The sequence below is a fragment of the Drosophila montana genome, unplaced genomic scaffold (assembly GCF_035044405.1).
Source record: "Drosophila montana isolate Dmon_TW-CO22-7 unplaced genomic scaffold, ASM3504440v1 contig_3733_1, whole genome shotgun sequence".
Taxonomy (NCBI): Eukaryota; Metazoa; Arthropoda; class Insecta; order Diptera; family Drosophilidae; genus Drosophila; species Drosophila montana.
This window is the reverse complement of record NW_026998620.1, coordinates 7,013,833-7,039,537: the sequence shown is the minus strand read 5'-3', so window position 1 is coordinate 7,039,537 and position 25,705 is coordinate 7,013,833. Positions and strand designations below refer to the sequence as shown.

Here is a 25,705-nt window from a genome sequence, read left to right as displayed (position 1 = left end):
TGAACTTGTTTTTTTTATTTGTATGTAGTAGTTAATGTAGTGCACATTAATTGTAATCAATATCTGATGGCCGTATCAGGATTTCTACAGAAACTGGACCACCCAGCATATCGTTCCAGAACACTTTTCGAAAAACATTAAAGTTCAGATTTCTAAAGGTATATTAAATGAGAGATAAATCATTTGCATTTTATTCGAATAACATGCACTTACGACTTGCCACAATCCGTAAGCCACCAGCCTCCTTTCACATCCTTAGCGCAGTTAACATCGTCAACTTGATCATTATCGCGATCGAAGGTGCTAAACTTTTGATTTAGACTTTCCCGCAATCCATCGCCAGCGTCTCCCGAATATGTGCCAAGTGATGTTATTGGATAGCCCTCATTCTCGCTGCCAATTTTAAAGTTGCTGTAAATGGCGTTTTTAGTTTCAGCTCCACCAGTTAAACGTATCAACAGCTTGTGAGGTTCTGACGATGTCATCAGATGCAGTTTTTCCAGTCCTATAAAGAATTCGCGATCAAAGTTTCCAAACCCATCGCGGTATTCCTGCCAGCCACGGTTAAAGCTTAGCTGTTGGTCCAACCGACGCTCAATAATTGACCAGACATATTTATCACTGGCTTCGGTGCAGGGCACCTTGAAAGGCTGCTGGTTGGGCACGGATATTAACATAGCACCTGTTACGTTGCCAAAGGGTGGACAATTGTCGTATTTTTCTTTTAATCTTGGCTTAGCACTTCCCCAATTGACTTCTTTTTCTTCTTTAAGTTTTGTATTCTTTTCAATTTCAATCATACATGAAGTCAGATTTTCTTTTAGCTCATTGTTGCTATGTTGCAAATTTGTCAAATTATGTTGCAATACTCTTTCCATGTCGAGAATCTTTTCATTATTGCTCTTTGTGTTAGAATTGCAATCTGCGACTTGAATATCTCTGTGACTTAAAGAAAATTGACAGCTGCTTAAAGTTGACTCCGCGACTCTGAATCTATCTTGAGAGCTTTGCAGTTGAGTCTTCAAACTCTGCTGGAAATCTTCCAAGCTGCGAATCTTTCTGTTTTTTCCGTCAAGTGTAGATTGCAATAAACTAATATTTAAATTTAGATCGGAAACTTTGACATCACATGCAGTTAAACTTCTTTGTAACGCCGCTTTTTGTATTTTGAGTTGTGTTGTGTCTTCCTGTTCTTCTTTAAGTTTTGTATTCTTTTTAGTTTCAATCATACATAATGTAGGATTTTCTTTTAGCTCATTGTTGCTATGTTGTAAATTTGTCAAATTATGTTGACATACTCTTTCCCTGTCGCAATCCGCGGCTTGATTATCTCTAAGATTTAAAGAAGATTGACAGCTGCTTAAAGTTGACTCCGCGACTCGGATTTTATTTTGAGAGCTTTGCAGTTGAGTCTTCATACTCTGTTGAAATTCTTCCAAGCTGCGAATCATTCTATTTTTTCCGTCAAGTGTAGATTGCAATGAACTAATATTTAAATTTAGATCGGAAACTTTGACATCACATGCAGTTAAACTTCTTTGTAACGCCGCTTTTTGTATGTTGAGTTGTGTTGTGACTTCCTGTTCTTCTTTAAGTTGTGTATTCTTTTTAGTTTCAATCATACATAATGTAAGATTTTCTTTTAGCTCATTGTTGCTATGTTGTAAATTTGTCAAATTATCTTCCAAGCTGCGAATCTTTCTGTTTCTTCCGTCAAGTGTAGATTGCAATGAACTAATATTTAAATTTAGATCGGAAACTTTGACATCACATGCAGTTAAACTCCTTTGTAACGCTGCTTTTTGTGTGCTGAGTTGTGTTGTATTATCTTGACAGATTCGATAATGTTTTTTAACGTTTTTCATTGTTTTAATTTTATGTTTTAGCATTTCTATCAAATATACCAATTGTTTTTTGTTGTATTCTTCCAGTTTCATGTATTTTAAAGCTGTGTGAGATAAATAGATTTAATTTTTATATACTAAATCCATTGAAAATGACTTAAATGTGCAATTATATGTTACTGACAGAAAAAAGCATCTCCTATAAACTGTTTACATATTTATAATCAGTATCAATAGCCGAGTGAATCTAGCCACGTTTGTCCGTATGTATGAACGCGTCAATCTCAGAACGAGCTAGGGTATCCTTCATTTTATAGATATCGCCAGCCCGCCAACTCCCTGCTTTCTTCCAATATATACTAATCAAATAAATAAATCAATTGGAAGTACCCACTAATTTTAAGAACAGTTTTAATGTGTCTTTTGTCTACTTGAGAATATAAAGATATATAGAAGGTAGGTAGAAGAGGGTTTATTATCCTAGTCGGATAAGTCACTTACTTGTTAAATTTTTTTCATTTGTTGTTCTTCTTTTCCATCTCGGTTTTGCAATAGTTTTTAGATCATTATAAATATATTTGCGTTGACTATTATTATCACGAGGCATCTGCTTTAGGTAACTGTTTTCGGAACGCGCGACATAGTTACTTGATGTATTTATCAGATTTGCGAAAATAAATGGTAAAAATAATAAAAAAATCAGCAAATGAGACATTTTAGAAATATTTCGCTGACATTTCACTTTGGTTTAATACGCCGTTCGAAAACTCCTTCTACCCACTCAGCTTGATTAAATGGAACTGAGCTTGGAATTCGTAAAGGCTCGTTATCGTGGTATACCCTCTACAAAAAAAGGAATGGTTGGACAAGAAGCACAAAAGTTATTTAAAAAACTAAAAAACGAATTGGAGCTAAAAATAAATAGGAGAAGAAGCGTGGCGCTACTGTATTAATGCAGATTGCAGCATTGGTGTCTTTGTGTATAAGTGTGACCAAGAAAGGATATTCCTTAAGGCAGGTCAAAGCTGGGTACAGCGTATATTCCAGTCGGTCAATTTTGAAAAGCATTTTTATACCCTGAACCCATTGAAAATGGTTAAAAAGGGTATAATGTATTTGTGCAAATGTATGTTACATAAAATATATATATTCTTGATCAGCATCAATAGCCGAGTCGATCTAGCCATGTCCGTCTGTCCGTCCGTCCGTATGTTTGAACGCAATGTTTTAAAATTTTTTTTATTACTAATAAAGCAAACGAGCACCAGCGCGAGCTGCATTTGGTGTTCTTAGAAGAGGTTTCAGGGTATCCCCTAGTCGGGAACACCCTAAACTAGAGCTCTTACTTATTTGTTTTTAATTGCTTTAAACATGTTACATATGTCAATTTTCTTTATCAGCATTCTTAAACATTATATGCATGTCTCTGATTTAATTTTAAGAGAATGACTTGAATATTATTGTATATTATTTTAAGCTTTAAGCGTTGGAGATGCTCTGTCTGCGGTTGATTTTAAAGTATCTATTAAATCAGGGTTAATGGAGGCATAAAATCCACTACTCCGCATCGCAGTCAATAGTTGTTTCCGGTTAATGGAGTTCCGGACAATCTAGGTTGAACTGTATAATAATACGGAAACTGGTCCAGCCCTCTCAATTAAAATATTTTTTTTCATTTTGTAGATTAATGCTTCCCAGGGGAGGCAATGCAATATCGAAAATGCGGCCCAAAATTATTGTTGTACATTTTTCTAATCAGCACATTCAAGCATAACTATGCATATACATAGATTCATACAAATATACACGAAGAAAATACAAGAATGTTTGGCGTCTCTTTATTTTCAAATCTAAATATATACATTAAGCATACTTCATATATATACTTTACTACATTTAAGTCAACCCACAGAAAAGCGAATGCCTCTCTTCGGTAGGTATTTTATATTCCGTGCCGTGCTTAGCTAACTTCTCAAGACACAAGCACGTCTTAAGCTGAACTCTTTATGATGCATTCTTCAACTTAAACTTTAATATCGATTATCGATTTGGTAGAAAGGGAGTAAAATTTCGATGACTTTCAATGAACTCGATTTGTGCGGCCATGAAGAACTTTTTATCGATATTTGCTCAGAAAACGTGAGGTGTTATCGATTTCGATAGATATTGTAGAAACGCGCCGGTAGGTATACAGGGTATAAGTAGTAAGTGTTTAGCTTAGCAGTAAATATTGTTATATTTTAAGGAAATGTAGTATATATATTTAATTTGTTCAGTTCAGTTTAGTTACAAACAGCATAGCTTAAGTGGAATACGAGTACGTATAGTAAAATTTAACGGCTAAATCCCGATTACTATGCATTCTCTACATGAGTAATACTTATCAGACCATTCAGTTACAGGAACTAACTTCACGTTAAGCTCATCATCAGGTTAATTAGTTGCTTAATCAGTTTCAGGTTTATCGGTTTACTTTTCAGTTCAGCATCAGCTAAACAAAAGTTCTATGCATCAGACTTATTATCGCCATTGGGGGCCAAACTTTCGCGACGTTTATTAAAGCACGGGAAGTACCAGCAGCCCTCGTTCATAGCAAAGCGTTCCCCGTCGGCCAGGTTTTCAGGTAGTTTTCTAGATAAATATAAATATACAAAATATAAGATATTTTGCTTGGATTATCAGTGTGAGTGAGTTACTTGTGTAAGGTTTCTGGAAGCGTCAAACATAGTCCAGCGCCAAAGAACATAAGGCAACTTATGAAAATTGAGGGCAGTGGCTTATAAAACTTGGCCAAGTATATGACATAGAAGGCCAGCGAACTGGAGGCCAGCCCTATGACATGTATATTGGAGACGGCACGCCCTCGCACACTGGTTGGTATTATCTCGGCGGCATATTGGATCTCAGCATCGTAGGCGACCGTGGATCCGTAGCGGCCCAGTCCGATCATGATCGCCAGCAGAAGAGCATTCTCCTTAGGGTCCATGAAGGCAATTAGAAAGCCGGTAACTGTGGTGATAATGCCCCCCACCAGAAGCGCACCGCAAGCCATTCCCTTTCGGCCGATGATGTTTTGAAGCAGCAGAATCGTGCAGCCAGCAGGCAAATAGTTGATGGATGTGAACGAGAATAGTTTAAAGGGGGAGGTGCCAAGGCCCTCCATGTTCCGGTTGATCACATCGTATGAGAGAGTGATTATGACCCTGTGGGCATAAATATCATATTTGATAATTGACAATTATGGGCAATGCAATCGCTTACGATTTAAGCAGCAAGGTCAGGGTGAAGCGTCGCAGACGTGGAGTTCTGAACATTCCCATAAACGTGTCCTCATGGGAATTCAGTTTCCGCTCCTCGTTCATCTTCTCGCGATAGTGCTTGACAAACTCGTCGAACACAGAGTCCTCCACCTGCCGCCCATTGAACTTAGCCACCCATTTGAGGCATTTCACGGCGCGATCGTATTTCTTTTTGGTGAGCAGCCACTGGGCGCTCTCACAGATCAACAGCGGGTAGGCGAGCACCCCGAGGGCGGGCAACGAAGCTAGCCAGAGGTAGTGGCGCCAGTTGCCAATCCAAATGGCCACCCAGGGGGAAGTCATCAGTCCGAAGCAATAAAAGAAGGCGAGTATAATGTTGAGACCAAAGGTGCGGCGTTTGGGACTGAGGTACTCGAACACTAGACAGTTGAAACTGTTTTTTAGTATCCACAAGATCACAAAATATATCCACGTTAGCGAAGCAAAACTCACCCAAAATATACATCAAATAGTACATGGTATCGGTGGAGAGACCCGACACAAACCTCGAGAATGCAAACCAAGGTAGGGTGTGCACAAACGAGGTCATAAAATCCCCAGAAGCGCCAGCTAAAGTGGCCATTAACATGGTAGGCAGCCGGCCAATGCGATCGGAAAGATATCCAAATGTAATAGTGCCTACCACAGAGCCCACAAAGAAGAAGGATTGGCCCACGGCCGGCTGATGCGACTTGTCGCAGACCCACTTCAGTTCAGTTGTAAGGCTTTCGTAGCCGCTTTCTCGTTCGAAAATCCAATCCTGGCAAGTTTCCTCCTCGGCCGCAATGCCCGTTCCATTGATCACGCCGTCGAGTAAAGTGCACGAGGGTTGGGTTATATTCGAATAAATTGAGCGTATCGAGTCTGCACTGAGACCATGAAGGTCATCATGGGAGCACCTGTACCGATCAAGTAAACAGTTTGGAGTTAGCAAAACATTTATAATATATTTATTTTAAGTATTGTACTAACCAATGTTCCGGGGTAAACGTAATTAGGGTTTGAGAAAAATAATGCAACGAGCTAAGTATATTCGTATAGCCGTATAATATTAGGATAACAAACTGGAAGCGCCCGAAGCTGCCGCACTTTTCGAGCACACGATCGAAATCCATATTTAATATTTCACCTAGCAGCAATCCGTAAGCTAGATTTACCTCATCTACTTTTACAAATAAAACACACTTTATACAACAGCTAGAGAGGAGGGCAGATCGAAGACTTGAGAGCTCCTCGTTAACAACATGCTCAGTGCCCAACAGAAGACGAAATCTTGTTGCAGCTGGCTAAGCGCGCAGTATTTTGATGTCCGGATCTCGAGTGGCTGCCTTATATAGAATAGCTGCCGGTAGGCGTCTGCTGAGATTAGGGTGCGAAATTAGTGCCAAAGATTGACTTCAGCTATCTTTGTTGTATTATAATACTTTGAGACTTGCACAAACACAGTACTCGTACGTTTAGACAAAGCGAGTGCCAAAGAGTCAGACGTTGTCCTCTTTTTAATTGTCTACTTTACATAATATAATGCCTCTAAGTCTGGGATCTAATGTAATCCTACCAGTCGAAGCGTTGTAACTGTCAAATACTGACTGACCCAGTAATTGTTGCCATGGCGTTGTTGATGCGGTGCCTAAAAAATGTTTTGAGGGGCTTTTTCGAGAAGCGAATATTTCGCCATTTCTCTTATCAGACATTTAACTCGGCCGACCAAGCGGGCAAGGGACTTAGCATTTCTGGCAGTCGCAAAAAAAGCTTAGTCTAAGATTTATACCACAGTTAGTTGCGTCGGATGCTGTAAGTCACGCCTGTACAGTAAACATATCAAAGGAATTACCGCTGACTTAATTCGGCGCCTGACAACTTTATAGCTCGGCTTATACGTGCAGGTATATAGTATAGAATACAATTCTATTGACACTGCGATATACTACCAACACGCTGGCTCAAGCCCACGCCCCTTCCTGTCAAACATTTGGCTAGCATGAAAGTACCAGATCCGCAATAATTGACGTGATAAGTATAAATCATGCTGCTGATCTCAAGCAACAGGTAAACGCTGACGTTTCCCCTTAGATTATATAAGATTTATGCATTTATTGTTTTATACTACTTTAATAGGGGCAATTAAGCCATAAAATTTAATTGAAATAACAGGATAATCCCATCCAAAGTAGTACTACTTAACAGGAGCACGTCGCCGTAACGCACGGAGATTCCATCTTAATGAAAGTTCGAGACGAAATGCAGTTGCCAAGTAAACACCATAAATACCATAAATTATAAACTTTATTTCAGAACTGTTTGGCTACAATTGTCTTATGAGTATTTTCTATAGACGCAACAGTCATCGTCTGCTCGGCCAGCTTCCTCTTTTGACTGAAGCAGGGAAAGTAATACCATTTTTCGCCTATGCCAAAGGTCTCACCATCCGCCAATGTTTGGGGCAGCTTCCTAAAAAGAATTGTGTAAATATTTGAATATAATACTCAGATTAAAAACTTACTTTTTCACCGTTTCCGGCAGCGTCAGACACAAGGCGGAGCCAATAAACATTAGCAAGCTGATAAAAAGTGACGGCAGAGGTTTATAAAAAGTGCCCAGAAAAATGATATATGAGCTAAAGAAACCAAATGCATAGCCCACAACGTGTATATTGGACATGCCTCGACCGCGCACACTAGTGGGTATAATTTCGGCGGCATACTGAGCCTCCGCGTCGTAAGCTACAACGCCGCCATATCTGCCCAAGCCCACCATGAAGGCCAAGACAATTGAATGTTCTGCTGGGTTCAGGCTGGCTATCAAATAGCCCGTCAAGGCCGTAATGACAGCGCCCACAAATAAGGAGGCGCAGGCCATGCCCTTGCGACCGATGTAGTTCTGGAACAGTATGATGGTCAGCCCGGCAGGCAGGTACGTGATGCCCGTGTATGAGAAGAGCTTAAACGGCGAGGTGCCCATGCCCTCCATGTTGCGGCTGAGTATGTCAAAGGCCACCGTGATGATCATGCTGAAGATAAATGGTTGTAGTCTTTTTTGGAAGCACTTCTGATCTCGCTAAACTTACGACTTAATGAACAGTATGATGGTAAATTTGCGCAATCGTGGCGTCCTCAGCATGCCCATGAAAGTATCGGTTGTGCTTTTCTGCTCCTCGTTCAGTTTTTCATGATAGAACTTAATAAACTCATCAAACACATATTCATCCACCTGACGTCCATTGAACTTGGCGATGCGGCGCAGACACTCCGCTGCCTTATCGAATTGGCGCTTGGTCAACAACCACTCGGCGCTCTCGAAGAGCAAGCACGGATAGCAGAGCACGCCCAATGCCGGCAATGAGGCAGCCCACAGATAGTGGCGCCAAGTGCCCACCCAAATGGCCAGCCAAGGGGAGACCATCAGCCCCACGCAATAGAATACAGCCAGAACGATATTGAGTCCCAGAGTACGACGTTTGGGATTGAGATACTCAAATACTGCAATTATAATAAAAAAGTGTTGAAATTGACCTCTCTAAGGAATTAACTGTAGGGGTCAGACCCACCCAATATGTACATTAGGATGTACTGGGTATCCGTGGATAGGCCCGCTATAAAACGGCCAGCCGAGAAGAATGGCAGCGAGTGCACGAAAGATGTGATAAAATCTCCGAAGGCACCCGTCAAAGTAGTCAGCATACATGCCTTTAGTCGGCCAATGCGATCCGCCAGATAGCCAAAGAATATGGTGCCCAGTACGGAGCCAACGAAGAAGAACGATTGACCCACGGCCAATTTGTAGGCATCATCGCAGACCCATTTCAGCTGTGCACAATAGATCGGGATGCGAGTGTAATTGGTGAAACTCCAAAAAGTGTAGCCTACTTCTAGGGCTGACATACCTCTGTTGTAATGCTCTCATAATTGCTTTCGCGCTCAAATTGCCAAGACTGGCACTTGGTTTCCTGGTTTCTTAACAGCTCAGGATTCCATTCAATGTATCTGCATCGTTCAGAGGATGTGATATTTACGAATGCGTAAACATCGGGTGTATCTGCGGGCACGCACCTGTAAAATACAAAAATTATTTAATTTCATTTACAGAATTGAAAATAAATATTAGATTTTACCTATGTGGCGGCGTGAAGCTGATGATGGTCTGCGAGAAATAATGAAATGACGAAAGTATATTCGTATAGCCATAGAGAGCCAGCAAGACGAACTGATAGCGTCCAAAGCTGCCACATTTGTCTAGCACACTCTCGAAGTCCATTGCAACAGAATTCTAGGTAGCTCTCGCGATCGACAACGTCTACATTGCTCGTTGCCTGTCGAGCGTTTGCCAAAAAATTGCTGCAGGTATTCCTAAAAGTGTACATATAAGTTAGCGCACGTACATACATACATACATCATACGTAAAGCTAGCTACACGAGCATCTATAGCCTGCAATATTTTATAGCATTCACAGTAGAGTCTATGCAAACAGCAACCCGACAAGCCGTTGCCACTGAATAAAGTCTGGAATGGGTTTCCGTGCCGCAGGTTGGGATTCTTTTTATTATTATCACTCATATATAATATGTATATATTGATAAGAAGTAAAGGTGAACACGTTTCTGTCAAGATGCATTCTAATACCCTGAACTCACAAACTGGGTCTAAAAAGGTAATATGTAATAAGAAAATTCGGGCACAAGCTCACTTATTCAAAAATTTACATAGCTATTCAAGATAAGATGCAATTTAAATTGGTTTAACGTTTATAATTTTGCAAAATACATTTAGCTTAAAAAATTATTACGTATTGATAAGTTTATGATAAGTTCTAAAGGGTACTTCCTAGTCAATCACTTTTGACTAGACCATTTTTACTTATTATCTTTATATATTTTTAAAACGGCCATATTCTGATATGATAAAAGAATGTTTTTTATGACCTTCATGCCTTATGATAAAAGTCACAAAGAAAATGATGTAGAAATGAAAATCTGATAAAGGGCCATTTTTTTAATAATCTAATTTCTAATGGTTCATTTCTGAAGATTGGGTGTAAGATTTTCATTTTTTTTTTTTTTATTTTAGGTAGCCCCTAGTTGTGTACTTGCTATGTATGCTTTATATTCTCGTGGGAGATATCCCTTTCATTTCTTTCTTATTCATAAGTAGATATATATGAAAATATTTACTTACCCAAAAAATCACACAGGACAGGGGAGGCAGACTTTTACATACACATCACTAAAAGAAGAAAAGGTATAGATAGCGGGTTAGACTAAGAACTGGAAAGGAACGAGGAATTAAATGTGGGAGAGACGTTGAAATAGAGTGCACGATAGTTAAAAAAAAAGGATTAAGAGCATAGATAAAGTACATTGGATTGCCATGAGAATCGCAAAGGAGGACGAGGACATTTAAAAATACGTTTGTTTTTTTAAACTAGACGGTGTTATCGATTTCGTAGAATACTGTCAGATCGTTCTTATTGACATATTTACTTAATATGTTAAAAGTTTTCTTCTATCTGTTAGATAAACTTGCATAAAACCAATATACCCTTTTAGTTATTTCACCTCCCGATAGTCTAGTTGGGACAGAGAAGCGAAGCCAGTAAATATATATATATTACACCAAGTATAATTTTACGATTATTTAAATAGGGACATTTTTCATATGGAGCCTACTGTACAGAATCAATATTGTCTACATGAATTAAATGTGGAAGTCAAGCCCGAAGATAGGAGGGAGCGTTAAACTTGTAACCGGCTGCCGAAAGACACTGCGAGATTCATCCAACAGTTTTGGGTCAGTGATTTGAGGGATGTGAGCTGATCATCAAGTTTTCGGAAAAAATTGATTAGATCAGTTAAGACAATTCTAGTCTGTCCCATAAACGCCGGCATCTCACCATTAAGCGCCCTAAAAGAGTCGCAACCGTAATGCAAACCAATTTGAATGCACAACATTCTACTATGGACATGGGACATGCTTTTGGCAAACACTTTGGAACAGAATTCAATTTAAAAATATTTGTTTCATCAAACGCGGTCATATGCTGTTGCATAGTGTAATTAGAACAACGCAAGCAAAGCGTAAAATATATAGAATTTAGTAATTAGTTAGAGTTTGATCAACAACACCAAAAAGCGGCTACACGCAGAAAGAAGATAAACCGGGTTGAAAAGAAGTCGCGAAAGCGGTTCGGTAAGCAAAAACATGTATTTAAGAACGGCTTACCGGCAGAGAACTCAACTATGCTATGCACAAAAACAATAATCAGAAATGCACAAATTCAGAAGTTAAATTGTTTAATACACAAGACATGCATTCGCGATACTCTCGCGACAACTCTCCCCGAGAAGGCAAACGGATAAATGATGATGTTTCTTATAAATATAAGTTCTAAAGAAAATGAGGAGCAATGCGCAACGCATAAAAAAACACGTCTGTTCACTTCAGAAGCGATTGATCTGTTCAGGTTATCAAAGGCGGCGAAATTTGTTCGATTTTTGGCATAAATTACAATATTTAATTTCTAAACTCTGTTCCCAAGATGATAACGAGTATATTGGTTTTGTGCAATGTTCGTCTCGCTGTCCCTCCATCCCTCCATATGAACGGAAGCACAGAAAATCTATTCTTCACAAGGCTTGGGCTAGGCCACAAAATTAAGCAGCTCTACTACTGAGGGCCAATAAGCTAAAAAGTATAATTATTTTCTTAAGGCATGCCAACCAATTAATCAAAAAGACTTTCATCTTATGACCATAGAAGTTATTACCCTATTAGAGTAGTTTTTAATACGCTTTAATACTATATTACATAATTTTCTAAACTTTGTAGTCATCTTTATCAGCTCGGTCTTCAATTGATAAATGTCATTTTGTTAAGGTAAAAGGTTTGACATATATTTTTTGGGCAATCATGAACTGATTATTAAAATATATATTTATTTTTAGACTTAAAATAATTATTTAAACTTCAAATTAAAATTTTGGCTGACACTAATGTTCGCCCAATAATGGTTGTCAAACCATAATTAATTAATCTAAAGCTAATTCTATTTTCGATTGTAATTCATTACTTGAACTAATTAGTTTACAACTTTAAGTTGGAGCTTAAAAGTATGCTAACATTTTCTATAAAAAAGAGTTGATATGACCTGCCCTAAAAATAAACGGAGGAATCTGTGGAAGCGGAAAGCGACTTGCCACGTGCCGGAGCGAGTTTCATTACCGACTGCGAGCGTTTCTCCATGCAGCTAAATGTGTACCAGTGCTCGTTAATGCCGAACTTCTCGCCTTCCTCCAGTGAGGTGGGCAGCGTGCGATGCAGCGTCTCCGGCAGCAGCAGGCACAAGCAGGCGCCCAGCAATGAGAGCACGCCCAGTATGATCTCCGGCAGCGGCGAGAAGACTGTCCGCGTGTACAAAATGTATGCACTGAAGAATGTGAACGCATAGCCCATGACATGCACAGCAGCCACGCCCTGGCCACGCACACATGTCGGTATCAGCTCCGTGGCATACTGGGCGGCCGAGTTGTAGGCCACGGTGACACCAAAGCGCCCAATCACGGAAAGCGTTACCACTAATGTAGTGTCTGTGGGGGAGTATACGGAAAGATGTTTTAAATTAATAAAAACACAATTGACACAGTTTTCAAGAAACTGTAAGCTCAGAACTCATTACAGTATAGCCGAAACCTGATATGTTCATTGTATTTTTGACTTTTTTATATCTGAATAAAGTGCTCTTATTTTAAATATTGTCTAGAAATTATCTTAAGTAATAACCTCATTAAATGTATTATTCGAATTTCTAACACAAATTCACAAGTGCAAGTTGAAAAAAAAATTGTCAATATATTTCTAGAACAATCATCTTTGAACAATAGCTTTTTACAAATTTTGTGGAAAACGGGCAGAGGTATCTAAAAAGTGAAATATTCCTGATCGGTGTATACTATACGAGAGGCTACATATGGGTAAAACACAAAATGTGACCATCAATTTTTATCCATATAATAGAAATGGCTCGAGATATAGACAAAATAATGGTAAACGTTCTGCGTATAGTGTTGAAGAATATATAATTTTTAATTTTAAACTCTGTAGCCTTTGTATTTTCCGAGATCGATGCGTTCACAATGATAGACAGATGGGCATGGCTATGGAGATGTTTCCTTCTGCCTGCTACATACATTTTTAGTGGGTTCAGGGTATAACAACAAAGTAAACAATCGAATTTCCGAGAATTTACCAATTTTGTGAATTTTCCAAAACTCGAGATATACGTTTCAAATAAGATTTTGTATGTAACTTGAGCTTATCCCAGAACAGATAAAAACAAGTTAAATACAATTACAATAAATTAAATACTTTTTTTTAACAAAATTTGCATATATATAAATAAAGAAGTAAATGATGAAATAGCTTTGACTTACTGTGATTACTGGCGGTATAGAGAACGATGCCCGTTACCGATATGAAAACGCCACTGAGGAGGAGCGATGAGGAAGCCATTGCCTTGCGCCCGATGCGATCTTGCAACGCAATGAGTATCAGGCAAGCAGGCAGAATCGTGGTTGCGCTCAGTGAGAACATGACAAATGGCGAAATGCCAAGGCCTTGCACATTTCGTGAGACGGCATCGTAGCAGAGGGTAATGACCATGCTGTGTGGGCGAGCGGATGAGGGCATAGAAACAGATTGTTGGCTGGGCCAGCTGTCTACTCACGATTTGAAGAACAGTATGAAAGTGTTACGGCGTAGGCGGGTCGTCTTGAAGAGGTCCAGTAGATTCGGCGTAGTCTTCGTATTTTGCTGACTCAATTTGCAGTCCGCAATGAATTGCGCATAGACGCTATCATCAAGTTGGCGTCCATTGATCTTGGCCACACGCTTCAGACAGGTCATGGCCTTGTCGTATTTCTGCTTTGATATCAGCCACTGCACGCTCTCCGGCACAATGAAATAGAACAGCGGCACCAATGCGAACGGCAGCGAGGTAACGAGCAGGAAACCACGCCAGCTACCCATGAGCACCGCCACCCAGGGCGCGCCCATTGAGCCCAAACAGTAAAAGACGCCGATGCAGACACTCAGGCCAATGGTGCGCAATGAGGGACGCATATATTCCATAACTGCGAAATAATTGTTGATTATAAAAAATATTAGCTAAGGTTATAATTCTTGTGCTCACCCAGAATGTACATCATCAAAAAGTTGCTGTCAGTGGCGAAGCCGGCAATGAGTCGAAATATACAAAAAAGTGGCAGACTCGTGCCAAAAATGGTCAATAGGTTGCCCGCCATAGCAATAAGATTCGCCAATATAAGTATGGGCAACCGACCGACTATATCTGCCAGGTAGCCCAGCACAAGAGTGCCTACCACGGAGCCTACAAAGAACATGGACTGGCCCAAAGTTAGTTTCCACGCCTCACCGCATATCCAGTTCATTTCGCTGGTGAAACTCTGATAGCCCATGAATGTCCCATAGTTGTAGCTATGGCAGGTCTCAGAGCCTGTTGCATTGGTGTTCAGGGGGTGGCAACTGGATACATCTGGAGCTGCTGTTTCCAAGTCCAGGCCATCAGCGCACCTGGGCGTATTATTGATATAAGTTGAGTACACGCCATGTTATTCATATGTGTTCTTTATACACACCAGTACTTGGGCACAAAACTTATGATCGTTTGCGAATAGTAATGCATGGCCGAGAGTAAATTGATCACACTGAAAAGTAGCAGCATAATCACCTGCAGCCGACTGAAGTCGCCGCATTTTTCCAACATTTTGTCCACCTCCAGCATTGTGTTATTTTTGTTTCTGTACCACGGTCCAGTTGTAAGGACTTTTCCGAACTTGACCCTCGTTAGCCTATGGCCTTAGTGTGCCGCTGCACTTGTTGCACGTGCATCGCATCTCATTTCATTTAAATGGACTTTTTTGCGTTGCGCGGAATTCGTTTAATTACTAAAGTCAATTAGCGCTTTGAATTCCCGGAACCTCTCAGCTTCATGAAAAACAAAAATGTATAATTTAGGTTTGACAGATTTAACAAGTGTCAGGTTGTGCCTAATGTTTGTTAGATACAATCTAGAAAATCAAGATCATTATGTTTGAGCTCACTTTTAACTAATTGCTGGCGATCTATTTAATTCAAGGATGTTGCCTAGAGACGAGTGTGAAGTGATAATATATACCTGAATACTGATCATTGTTAAGCTTCTTAATTTATCAATTTTAGTAAGAAAACTCTTTTCGATAGTACCCCGTTCTCGGTTCTGATGTAAGATAATCATTTGCTTACAGTATATGTAGTTAGTTTCGAGAAAATAGCCGCACACCGAATTTGGCATCTCCAGCCCTATTAGTGCCAGAGATCGATGGCTCGATAAATTCGCATATTAATGATAGTCACGTATATACACTTTATATTTTATAGATTCATAGATGTCTCCTCCTGCTTGTTACATACACAAATATATGGTACTTGCTTTTTATTGTTAGGGCATAAAATTTAACTACGTTTACGTTGCAAATTACATTACAAGTCAATTATATAAGTCAATAATTTGATTGATCGTAAGTTCATAAGTCTAATGATGAGTTCGAATATGCGGGATCGAGATGGGAACAAGCATGTAACACTTGATTACCTAAGGGTTCATACGATTAAAGTTGGGGCGAGGCAGCGTTGCCTTATAAAGTTTTGACTGTTGTCCCTCAACGGAGCGTTCTTGGATCCCTCCTCTTCTGCATTAAATCTACACCCAAATTTAATTAAATACAGAACTAAGAGGATAAAATTGGGTTGACTACTTTTGCATAATAGTATATTTATGTCATTAAATGAGTCGTGTGCAATTCGTCATATTGTTTATACCTGTCGGCAGCAAAGCTTCTGTTTTAAAGCTGTCTTGCTGAAAGTTGGCATTAATTCGTATTTGCAAACAGCAATAATTGGAAGTCGACTCTGAGTCTCTGAGCAACTACTTATATAGCTCTAGGATCTAGCGGTTGCTTTCTTTTGTCCTAATTAAATTTATAAAATGTGAGTCCAAATACTCCAATAGTGCTTCTTAGGTTTTGGCTACTATATTATAGCAATTGACGCTATTTTGTACAGCTGCCTTGGGACAATTTGTTAATATTTCGGTTATATGAACAGATTTGTTATTAGTCTGGAGACTAGAAATATTCATTATCGTTAAATCCAGAAAATGAAAATTGTTAAAAGAAATCTTGTTCAAGACGACGTCGATCGACATTATAAGAGCTAGAGACCTGAAAGGAACGTAGGTCCGCCTATTGTTCCGCAGATCAAAATTAGTATTGAAATTATTTTTTTTTTAACCTTATCTCGGAGCTTTCAAGAGCTACAAACAATTAATTAAGTAGAATCGTGTATACACAGAACCAGAATTTTTCTCCAAAATTGTAAAAAACTCAATTTTAAATTTATGATATTGCGCTTTGTCTATTACACATTTGGATGCCTCGAAAATTTGGGATTATGAAAGAAGCAGCACAGCCACGTAAACTGCACATTGTGTGTGCGTGTATGTGTGATGAGTATGTTGTTTAGAAGGAATTTAGACGGCAGCTCGTCGCTATGTTCCAGGTATCTCCTAGTCTGGCACTCCCGAGTGGATCACTCTTGTTATTAATTTATAATTTTGGTTTTTTGTCCATTAATTTACAATATATTTTATCAGCAGAACTTATTTATGATTTTCGTTTGAATTCAGATTTTCGGAGCACATAAACACTTTAATTACCGAAATGTATTTTTCAGTTCTTGTATGCGATTTTAATGATTGAATGATCACAAAACTGAGTTACACTAAAATTATGACTGCGATGACTTATCGAATCTGCTTACGAATACGAAATGATTGCGTTGACTGTTTGTGCGAATTACGAGCTGACGATAAGAAACAGCTTTTTCCGAACGATCCTAAAACAGCTGAGGCCCGGGTGAATTGATCCCGCGCTTGGGCCAGCCACCAACAGCTGCGACTGTGATAATCGTATATAATTCGACTAGAGTACGTAAAACGTGAACCGTAGAAGACCGAAGTCAAGTTTGAAATGTCGCCTGCCCGGGCCCGTGCATTGCTACTGTCAGCCGAAATCAGCTGCAATTTGTATATGTGGGTGTATATGGAGGGAGGTCGTGATTTTGGAAGATAAATATAGATTTTGCGCGATGCGATTTCCGACTTGAAATGCTTTTGCATGCGATGCGATTCGCTTACAGTTATTATATCGCTCTTGGCCTGCGGGACGTAGCTGTGAGTATTTGTGCGTGCGTGTCGCTCGGTGTCGAGTCGACAATTCAATGCTTTCCACCCACTGACTTGTATACCGTGTATCCACTGAAAATGTGTAAAAAAGGGTATATTGCTTTTCTGCAAATGTATGTAACTGGCAGAAGAAGACATGTCCGATGCCATAAACATTATATATTGTTAATTAGGACGACAAGCTAAGTCCATACGCTAAACGATTTTTTGTCGACATCGCGTTCCGTTTCTAAAATATCGATAAGAATCGATTTGAGACTTTCAGCATTTCTCTCCAATATCTCTATATATTAAACTGTTTGTCCTGACTGACTAACTGACTGAATGACTGACTGACTGACTGGTGAGCAATGCACAGCTAAAATAGTAACAGCTTGGAAACTGAAATTTTCACTGTAGTTACTTTATGCTGAAGGAGCACGCAAGCCATCGAATCGGCCTCAAATTTATTTGCAGAGTTTTTTTTTAATATTTGTTTAATTCGCTTTTCGCGATATCCACCGCTCTTGGATGAAAAATGCGGTTCAAGGGTTGAATAAACGAAAGTTTAGTTTTCGGCTTTAAGATTTCACGACATGACTTACGGTCGGAAAGCGTTGATTCCAACTTTTGGTTCTTTTAATTGATGAACTTTAAACATATTTTCCAATAGAAGTGGAGTGCAAGATAGTACGGGCAAAATTAAATTTTTCTCAGGCGGAAACTGGGGGAAAGTATAATATCTTACATTTTCATTTCGTCAAATCTCCGTCGATCTATAAACGACATATCTCCGCGCAGAATTATGTCACTTTAAAAATAGATAATCCCGCCATAGTGAACGGCGGAGTTTTGTCGTTTCGCCAGGAAAAAAACCGACATAATTCCGCAGACGAAATGTACTGGTCGGAGATATGTCGGCGGAGCTAGTATTTAAAGGGATTGAGCTGTTTATTAAATTTGGAAAGTCAACTAACAATGGTGATATTCACCCTGATTGAGCGATTTGAAACATTATCAGTGAGAGTATTAGTGGACATTATGGGCTGTGTACACACATTGTGTAGGATTTAATTCGATATGGAATCAAAGCATCAAAATGCAATGGTCTAAAATCGTATATGTTTATATATATGTATATATATTTAAGCTTTTTATGAATAAATTTATTTAATTCTTTTAATATATTCTGTTTGTTGGATTTGTTGTTTAAGAAGTTTTTTTGAGTTAAAAAATTAGCATCTTTTTTAGTTTTAAGAATTCAAAGCATGGTGTAAAAGTTTAAAATATTACAATGACTGAGGAGTATAGAGTATTTATATATATATATATACAAGAATTTTGATTTATTATTGGTCGAATTTTAAATTTATTTTGTTTTGTTTGCTTCGGCTCTGGGTTTTAAAGTATTGCTTAAAGTAATTGACTTGCTAAGACATATTCGATAAATATTTTATCATTGTATTCGTGTTATTATAAATAATAATATGCATGTTGAAACAAGTGCGATTCATAAATAAATAAAAATGTGCTTCTATACTGAATTATTGTATGCGACTCATATATTTGTGGCTGTTCTATATAATTTTCACATTCATTATATTTTGCATGTGTAGGTGAAATATGAACTGTGTTTGGGATAAGATTCGTTTATATAATTTCCATCCCCACTATGCAATTAATAACTGTTATTTGTGCATAAGCCGATAAACTACAAATTTAATATTAAAAATATATTAAACAAAAATTTACTCGAGTCGGTCAACGACACAATGTAGATCTTTAAATATTGCCACAGTTTAAAGAGTGGAATATAAAGATAATTATATTTGCAGAGAATTTAGCTAAGATAAATATAAGAAATTGTTTACTGAGATGCGGGAGCCATTGCTCAATATTTACTTTCCGACTTGTCGTTTTGGTACAAAAATAGATGTAATAATACTCTTTAATTTGTAGCCTTCTAAATATATATAAATGCAAGCAGGTATGGGCTAGTATATATTGTTTTGTGATGCATATGCTAAGTTAACATAATCATTATCCCCCCATTATCACGCAGGAGGGTCGGTTTATCACAAATAAAATTTACTGAAATGAGTATCCAAAATGTTTCATAGAAGTTTTCCCTCAATTTTCCATGCTTTCGAGTAGAATTTCCCAAAGCCACGTCTTGGCGTGCACTTTCATCACAAAAGCTTACAACTATATGAAGTTTCTTTTCCTAGATAAGTTGGACATTTATATATATGTATATATATATATATATATATAAATATATACATATTAGTTATGGCAGCGTTACAAATCTTCAGATTGTAATCGTTATTTCTTATACTTCAAAGGCGTTTTATCGATTCTGTCTCTTTTTTAGAGTGGATGTTGATGTTAGTGGGAGCTGTCAAAAAAGAATTTAAAAATTAAGCAAAAAGTTTTGAATTAGATAATAATAATAATTACGGTAATAAAGGTAATAAAGAAGCAGAGGTAGATTTTAGTGGAAGAAACATTGAGAAAGCAGTGTTGAATTTAAGATTTGGAACATAATTTGACGTGATATAAAATATAATAATATCCTGAGGAAAGCTATTAATATTTTAAAAAAATATTAAAGTCTATCAGTTTATCCTTGGTATTTGTCAGTTAAAAGATTTATGCAAATTACAAGTCGACTTTCAGCACACAATGCATACACAGTATGTATCTACACCGCACGTTGCAAAACAAATTTCAAATTTGAAATTATGATTTCTTAGTCACCATATTTAGATACTTATTTTAAATGCAAAATTAAAAGCTTTAAACTGTAATTGCCGAACTTTTCTCACGTTTGCGAAACCATGGAAAGTAAAGGCTAGGCTGGTTCTTAACAAAACTTTCCGCTTCTGCGAGATTTTCCGGCAGCTTTCTAAAAGTTGTAAATTATATAACAGAGAATTATGCCATAATTAACGACAAATCAAGCTATAAACATACTGGTTCAAGGTTTCCGGAAGAGTAAGACATAAGGCAGCGCCAAGGAACATTAAACAGCTTATGAAGATGGATGGCAATGGCTTATAGAACTTGGCCAAGTAGATCACATAGAACACCAGCGAGTTGGAGGCCAGCCCTACGACATGTATATTGGAGAGAGCACGCCCTCTCACGCTGGTTGGTATTATCTCGGCGGCATATTGGATCTCAGCATCATAGGACACCGTGACGCCATAGCGGCCCAAGCCAATCATAATGGCAAGCAGGAGAGCATTCTCCTTAGGGTCCATGAAGGCAATTAGAAAGCCGGTAACTGTCGTGATAATGCCCCCCACCATCAACGCGCCACAGGCCATGCCCTTCCGGCCGATATTGTTTTGCAGCAGGAGAATTGTGCAACCGGCTGGTAAATAGTTGATTGAAGTGTAAGAGAATAGTTTAAATGGCGAGGTTCCAAGGCCTTCCATGTTGCGGTTTATTACATCGTAGGAGAGTGTAATAATGATACTGTGTGGAATAAAAAATTGCCATAATCAGATATTGCGAATTATTGGCACTAGCTCACGATTTGAATAGCAAGGAGAGTGTGCAGCGTCGGAGATGCGGTGTTCTGAACATTCCCATGAATGTGTCCTCATGGGAATTCAGTTTCTGCTGCTCGGTTATCTTTTCGCTATAGTGCTTGACGAACTCATCGATAACAGAGTCCTCCACCTGTTGCCCATTGAACTTAGCCACCCATTTGAGGCATTTCACGGCGCGATCGTATTTCTTCTTGGTGAGCAGCCACTGGGCGCTCTCACAGATCAACAGCGGGTAGGCGAGCACCCCGAGGGCGGGCAACGAAGCTAGCCAGAGGTAGTGGCGCCAGTTGCCAATCCAAATGGCCACCCAGGGGGAGGTCATCAGTCCGAAGCAATAAAAGAAGGCGAGTATAATGTTGAGACCAAATGTGCGTTGTTTGGGACTAAGGTACTCGAAGACTAGAAAGTTATAATTGTTTTTTAGTATCCACAAGATCACAAAATATATCCACGTTAGCGAAGCAAAACTCACCTAAAATATACATCAAATAGTACATGGTATCGGTGGAGAGTCCGGAAACAAAACGTGAAAACGCAAATAACGGAAAGCTGTAAATAAACGAGGTGAGAAAATCTCCTGATGCTCCTGCTATTGTGGCCAGCAGCAGTGCTGGCAGGCGACCAATGCGATCAGAGAGGTTTCCAAATATCACGGTGCCCACAACTGAGCCAATGAAGAAGAACGACTGACCGACGGCCGAGTGATGCGATTTGTCGCAAACCCATTTGAGCTGCAATTGATTCAAATCGATGAGGTTGTTGCTTACGGCGCATCCGAATACCCAATTACCTCAGTTGTGACACTTTCGTAGCCTTGTTCACGCTTAAATATCCAATCCCGGCACTGACCAGTCTCAGCTGCAACACCCGTTCCATTGACCACTCCCTCCAATAATGTGCAAGACTTATTTGTCACATTTGCGTATATCGAGCGAACTTCTGACACATTCAAATCCTGCAGGTCGTCATGGTAACACCTAGGCATATTTAAATAATGAATACGATCCGCGAAATCGCTGTTTCTTACCTTCTTACCAATGCTCTGGAGTAAATGTTATAAGAGTTTGTGAAAAGTAGTGCAGGGAGCTGAGTATATTCGTATAGCCGTATAAGAGTAAGATCACATGCTGGAATCGCCCAAAGTCTCCGCATTTTTCAAGCACAGTGCTGAAGTCCATGTTTCCAACGCTTGGACATCTACTCACAAATTGCAATTGAGGACTAACTAAATGTGTTGAGGGCTGCCGCTTAAACACTAAATCAGCGCAGCAATGCCATAAAAAAAAAGCGTTAATAATGACACATGTTTTACTAAAGAAAACAGCTGACCCACTTTGATAACTCGGACTGCTGCCCACCGTCAACTGCTTTCGTATCCGCCGCCCTATTAACAGAAAATCCAGTCAGTCAGTTATTCAATTTATCCTAGCCCATCATAAAACATATTTTAATATATTTCCGAGTCAACATCGAATTGCTAATTGAAAAATGGAAAGAACCTCAAGTACCAGTTGCGCTTATTTCTTGGTGACAGTTACTGCCTAACACAACTCAGTCCGCCAGCCAACTCAGATCGACAGCTTTTTGTGCGTTACCGAATAGTAAATACTCTTTCGAATATTTAATTAAATGTGACAGTCTGTGGAAGGAATCTATGAATTTGAACTGCTTTCCAATTAATATTTTGGGTTGAAAATACATTTGGCACAGAATATCGATTACTTTAAAAATATCAATTTAAATTATTATCATAGTATCTTTTGTTTGCTATAACGTTAATCTGTCGATGGCATACTTTTAAATTAAATTTTTACTATTTAGTTTATTCATACAAATTTGTACCTATTTAATGGCAATAGGGTATAGAAACAAATTGAACTATATTTTAAATCTGTCGTCTCATAGACTTCTGATTTATGCGATGATGATGAATGCGATTTTATATCTTAAGCTTAAGAAAAGTAATCTACAATTGGACATTGTTTTGATCAATTGTTTCGATCTTCAAGTTGCAAATGTTGTATTGAATAACGGCAACTTGCACGATTTATTGCTATATCTGCCACAATGGCTGGAGCTGTCAATACCTTTGGATATCTGTGGACTGCAACAAATTTGCGGCAATAAATTAAGAGTACTAAGTGAACATGAAACAAATGACATTATTCGTTCTGGCATGGAGCTTAAAGGATTGGGTACGCGCAACCGGGGAACCGGGGAACTGGGGACTGGTTATGCATGAACGTGGCTGTGTCAGGGCGCAAATGTGCCGTTGCTTAAGCGGTGGGCAAATTGACCTTTCGCTTTATTCGGCGGCTGCTGGAGTCAGACATTTGGTTTGTTGTAATTTAATTGTCGACTGTCTGACCTTTTGTGCATGCGCGACGATGCTGCTGCTGCTGTTGTTGTTGTTGTTGTCGCAGTTGTTGTTGTTGTTGTTGTTGTTGTTGCTACCGGCTGCCATTTCATTGGATTTGGCGTTTGCCGCTTGCATTTTTCTCATAGCTGCAACTAATTACGCGCCTTTAAGCTTGGCCAAAGTCCTAGCCGATAATAAATTAACATTTCAATTGTGTGTGCAGCAAAATAAATTTTCACACAATTGGCAAAATAGCAAACGAATCACAAACATGGCACACAAAAGTGAAAGGGCAAACAACGAACGGGTCTCCCCGGGTCCCTTTAAATGGTTTGGCGGAAGAATAACCTTTCTAAGACGGCTGCAGACGGATGGCAGCGCCAAAGTTGAACCCAGGCACACGATTCGATTCAGAGCCAGGTGGCTGCCCAGTCTTCGTATTATACATATATACTAACTTGTTGTTGATATTATTGTTGTTTTTGTTGTTGCTGTTGTTTTTTGGTGCGCGCCATGTGGCATGATCAGTCTGGGGCTCTTAACTGGTCTCTCAGTGTTGATCTTCAATTAGTTTATTGTTCGCTTGGTCTTTTCCGCCATGTGAAGCAGGCGACATTTGCCGCCAGTTTTACTATAAATTGCCAGAACGCCATCGAAGCGTTTGCAGTTGTTGTTTCTTCTTCTAGTGTGCTCGTCGTTGTGCTCCAAGCCTTAAGAGTCGGTTGACCACATTCCAAGTGGTGTTCGGTGTTTGGGCTAATAAAAGGATCGACAAGTGGAGAGACGCGCAAGGACATCTAAGCAGTGCAATGCTGAAGGTGTGCCAAATGAATGTTCTAATGGGAGTGCGTTAATGATAGCTAAACTTGACTAGAGTGCATCCACTCGATGGAATTACTGCTTCAATTATTAACCTTGTGATAGTCCATAAAATTCCAACTAACATAAAGCTATATGAGTGATATTTGAGTGCCAGTTGTATTGACAATCATCTGATCATCTTTCTTGCAGATATTTCTGCTGAGCGCTGCGCTGGGCATTGCCTATGCAGGCGTTATTGGACCCGGGCCCTACTATGGTGGCCCGGCTGGACCTTTACATGCCTATGCAAGTTATGGTCCACATCACGGACCACCGCAATACTTGGCACCTGGTGAGTAGATTGAGACATTGAAGAAATTTAAGTGCAACGTGATATTATTTCGTGCACAGCTCCAGCACCCAAGCCAGCACCGGAACCGTACGATGCTGATCCCAAGTACTCCTTTGGCTATGACATACAGGATGGCTACACCGGCGATCTGAAGAGCCAGCATGAAACACGCCATGGCGATGTGGTCAAGGGCAGCTATTCGGTTGTGGATCCGGATGGCACCAAGCGCACCGTTGACTACACAGCCGATCCCCATAATGGCTTCAATGCAGTTGTGCGTAAGGAGCCGCTAGCCTACAAGCATCTGGCTGGGCCAGCACCTGGACCGCATGGTCCAGTTGCAGGACCGGCGCCAGCACCTCCGTTGCCGCCAGTACCCAAGCCCTCGCTACCATTGCTCTCCTATCCATATGCCTTGAGCGCTTTACATCATGGAGGACCAGCACCCGCTCCAGCACCAGCACCTGCTCCTGCTCCCGCACCAGGACCCGTGGCTCCCGTTCACCTGCCCACCGCACACTTCCAAGCCGCCTATCCTGCCCTTGCCCATTCTCCGTACGCACACTATCCCGCCGCTGACCCACATGCCTACTATCACCACTGAGTTCGACAAGCATTTGGCAACTAGAAGTCGATCTAGCACTCCAGCTTCTCCTGTTCTTTGCTTTGACTTGACTGCTCAATTATATTCTTAACATCTATTTCTTTGACTTTATGCTTTCCTCCATATCATCTACTCCCTAAACGGTCTACTCTATCCATTGTTGTGTTCGTCGTTGGATGTTGGTTTTACGTACATACAAACATATATTTTGTTCTCAATACGCGGGCTTATCTCATAAGTTTAACTTAATATATAGGTTCACATACTATGTTGGTTATGTGATGTTATATTTCAAGTAGAAGCTTAATTTCGCGGCTAAGGTATTTGAACTTGAAATAATAATAAAAATTTAAAATCGGCTTATCAGTATTTGGCGAGTTGATCAATATGTATATTTGGGGCTCAAGTCGATCAGAATAAAATATTACTCTGATGTTGGCTTTTATTTACACACATTTTGAGTTAATATGTATATATTTTTGCCTTCTGCTGTCTGTGAATAAAAAGTTTCGAAAGGACTGCGAACACCTGAGTCTATAAAGCTAACAATGGCAAATATAATGCCAATTGATAGTAGGGATCCGTACGAATTCAAAATCAGACATTATTTACCC

General features: G+C 39.5%; 6 protein-coding genes across 10 annotated transcripts; 1 reads left to right on the top strand and 5 right to left on the bottom strand.

Moving 5' to 3' along the window:
• Positions 1-6: 6 nt before the first annotated feature.
• Positions 7-2,458, bottom strand: LOC135437277 (angiopoietin-4-like). Its single transcript, XM_064695189.1, has 3 exons — positions 2,346-2,458; positions 214-1,948; positions 7-152 (listed from the first exon to the last, which is right to left on the bottom strand). The coding sequence occupies exons 1-3, from the start codon at positions 2,449-2,451 to the stop codon at positions 47-49; spliced, it is 1,947 nt and encodes a 648-aa protein (XP_064551259.1). The 5' UTR covers positions 2,452-2,458; the 3' UTR covers positions 7-46.
• A 1,609-nt stretch (positions 2,459-4,067) lies between these two features.
• Positions 4,068-6,385, bottom strand: LOC135436471 (organic cation transporter-like protein). Its single transcript, XM_064694074.1, has 5 exons — positions 6,116-6,385; positions 5,597-6,042; positions 5,106-5,523; positions 4,541-5,047; positions 4,068-4,475 (listed from the first exon to the last, which is right to left on the bottom strand). Exons 1-5 carry the CDS (start codon positions 6,256-6,258, stop codon positions 4,349-4,351), a joined length of 1,641 nt encoding a protein of 546 aa, XP_064550144.1. The 5' UTR covers positions 6,259-6,385; the 3' UTR covers positions 4,068-4,348.
• A 1,026-nt stretch (positions 6,386-7,411) lies between these two features.
• Positions 7,412-9,475, bottom strand: LOC135436243 (organic cation transporter protein). Its single transcript, XM_064693787.1, has 6 exons — positions 9,255-9,475; positions 9,027-9,192; positions 8,691-8,949; positions 8,211-8,622; positions 7,647-8,153; positions 7,412-7,594 (listed from the first exon to the last, which is right to left on the bottom strand). The coding sequence occupies exons 1-6, from the start codon at positions 9,395-9,397 to the stop codon at positions 7,435-7,437; spliced, it is 1,647 nt and encodes a 548-aa protein (XP_064549857.1). The 5' UTR covers positions 9,398-9,475; the 3' UTR covers positions 7,412-7,434.
• Positions 9,476-10,342: 867 nt separating this feature from the next.
• LOC135436244 (organic cation transporter-like protein) lies at positions 10,343-17,204 on the bottom strand. Of its 4 annotated transcripts, XM_064693791.1 has the most exons (7): positions 16,909-17,204; positions 14,792-15,140; positions 14,326-14,726; positions 13,861-14,266; positions 13,568-13,797; positions 12,360-12,724; positions 10,343-10,364 (listed from the first exon to the last, which is right to left on the bottom strand). In XM_064693791.1, exons 2-7 carry the CDS (start codon positions 14,935-14,937, stop codon positions 10,362-10,364), a joined length of 1,551 nt encoding a protein of 516 aa, XP_064549861.1. In that variant the 5' UTR covers positions 14,938-15,140; positions 16,909-17,204; the 3' UTR covers positions 10,343-10,361. The 4 variants fall into 4 exon arrangements, with proteins under 4 accessions (XP_064549861.1, XP_064549858.1, XP_064549860.1 ...); XM_064693788.1 differs by lacking the exon at positions 10,343-10,364 and having other exon boundaries at positions 11,915-12,724; positions 16,909-17,203; XM_064693790.1 differs by lacking the exon at positions 10,343-10,364 and having other exon boundaries at positions 11,915-12,724; positions 17,013-17,203.
• Positions 17,205-19,349: 2,145 nt separating this feature from the next.
• LOC135436220 (organic cation transporter protein-like) lies at positions 19,350-22,196 on the bottom strand. Of its 2 annotated transcripts, none has more exons than XM_064693757.1 (7): positions 22,003-22,196; positions 21,766-21,952; positions 21,448-21,706; positions 20,957-21,374; positions 20,392-20,898; positions 20,244-20,323; positions 19,350-19,813 (listed from the first exon to the last, which is right to left on the bottom strand). In XM_064693757.1, exons 1-7 carry the CDS (start codon positions 22,125-22,127, stop codon positions 19,755-19,757), a joined length of 1,635 nt encoding a protein of 544 aa, XP_064549827.1. In that variant the 5' UTR covers positions 22,128-22,196; the 3' UTR covers positions 19,350-19,754. The 2 variants fall into 2 exon arrangements, with proteins under 2 accessions (XP_064549827.1, XP_064549826.1); XM_064693756.1 differs by having other exon boundaries at positions 22,011-22,195.
• Positions 22,197-24,012: 1,816 nt separating this feature from the next.
• Positions 24,013-25,445, top strand: Cpr92A (Cuticular protein 92A). Its single transcript, XM_064693919.1, has 3 exons — positions 24,013-24,152; positions 24,346-24,487; positions 24,547-25,445. Exons 1-3 carry the CDS (start codon positions 24,144-24,146, stop codon positions 25,089-25,091), a joined length of 696 nt encoding a protein of 231 aa, XP_064549989.1. The 5' UTR covers positions 24,013-24,143; the 3' UTR covers positions 25,092-25,445.
• Positions 25,446-25,705: the final 260 nt, after the last annotated feature.

Excerpts from the sequence above, each read along its gene's own strand:
- LOC135437277 (XM_064695189.1), bottom strand. The coding sequence starts at position 2,451 with ATGCCTCGTGATAATAATAGTCAACGCAAATATATTTATAATGATCTA. Across the intron at positions 1,949-2,345 it reads AAATGAAAAAAATTTAACAA|CTTTAAAATACATGAAACTG; the intron begins GTAAGTGACTTA and ends TATCTCACACAG. Across the intron at positions 153-213 it reads CTTACGGATTGTGGCAAGTC|AAATCTGAACTTTAATGTTT; the intron begins GTAAGTGCATGT and ends ATATACCTTTAG.
- LOC135436471 (XM_064694074.1), bottom strand. The coding sequence starts at position 6,258 with ATGGATTTCGATCGTGTGCTCGAAAAGTGCGGCAGCTTCGGGCGCTTC. Across the intron at positions 5,524-5,596 it reads CTATTTGATGTATATTTTGG|TGTTCGAGTACCTCAGTCCC; the intron begins GTGAGTTTTGCT and ends TCAACTGTCTAG. Across the intron at positions 5,048-5,105 it reads CTGACCTTGCTGCTTAAATC|GGTCATAATCACTCTCTCAT; the intron begins GTAAGCGATTGC and ends TTATGCCCACAG.
- LOC135436243 (XM_064693787.1), bottom strand. The coding sequence starts at position 9,397 with ATGGACTTCGAGAGTGTGCTAGACAAATGTGGCAGCTTTGGACGCTAT. Across the intron at positions 9,193-9,254 it reads AGCTTCACGCCGCCACATAG|GTGCGTGCCCGCAGATACAC; the intron begins GTAAAATCTAAT and ends TGTATTTTACAG. Across the intron at positions 8,950-9,026 it reads ATGAGAGCATTACAACAGAG|CTGAAATGGGTCTGCGATGA; the intron begins GTATGTCAGCCC and ends TATTGTGCACAG.
- LOC135436244 (XM_064693788.1), bottom strand. The coding sequence starts at position 14,937 with ATGCTGGAGGTGGACAAAATGTTGGAAAAATGCGGCGACTTCAGTCGG. Across the intron at positions 14,267-14,325 it reads TTTGATGATGTACATTCTGG|TTATGGAATATATGCGTCCC; the intron begins GTGAGCACAAGA and ends ATTATTTCGCAG. Across the intron at positions 13,798-13,860 it reads TTCATACTGTTCTTCAAATC|CATGGTCATTACCCTCTGCT; the intron begins GTGAGTAGACAG and ends TCGCCCACACAG.
- LOC135436220 (XM_064693756.1), bottom strand. The coding sequence starts at position 22,153 with ATGGACTTCAGCACTGTGCTTGAAAAATGCGGAGACTTTGGGCGATTC. Across the intron at positions 21,707-21,765 it reads ACGAAAGTGTCACAACTGAG|CTCAAATGGGTTTGCGACAA; the intron begins GTAATTGGGTAT and ends AATCAATTGCAG. Across the intron at positions 19,814-20,243 it reads CTTTCCATGGTTTCGCAAAC|CTCCCACTAACATCAACATC; the intron begins GTGAGAAAAGTT and ends CTTTTTTGACAG.
- Cpr92A (XM_064693919.1), top strand. Across the intron at positions 24,488-24,546 it reads ACCGCAATACTTGGCACCTG|CTCCAGCACCCAAGCCAGCA; the intron begins GTGAGTAGATTG and ends TTTCGTGCACAG.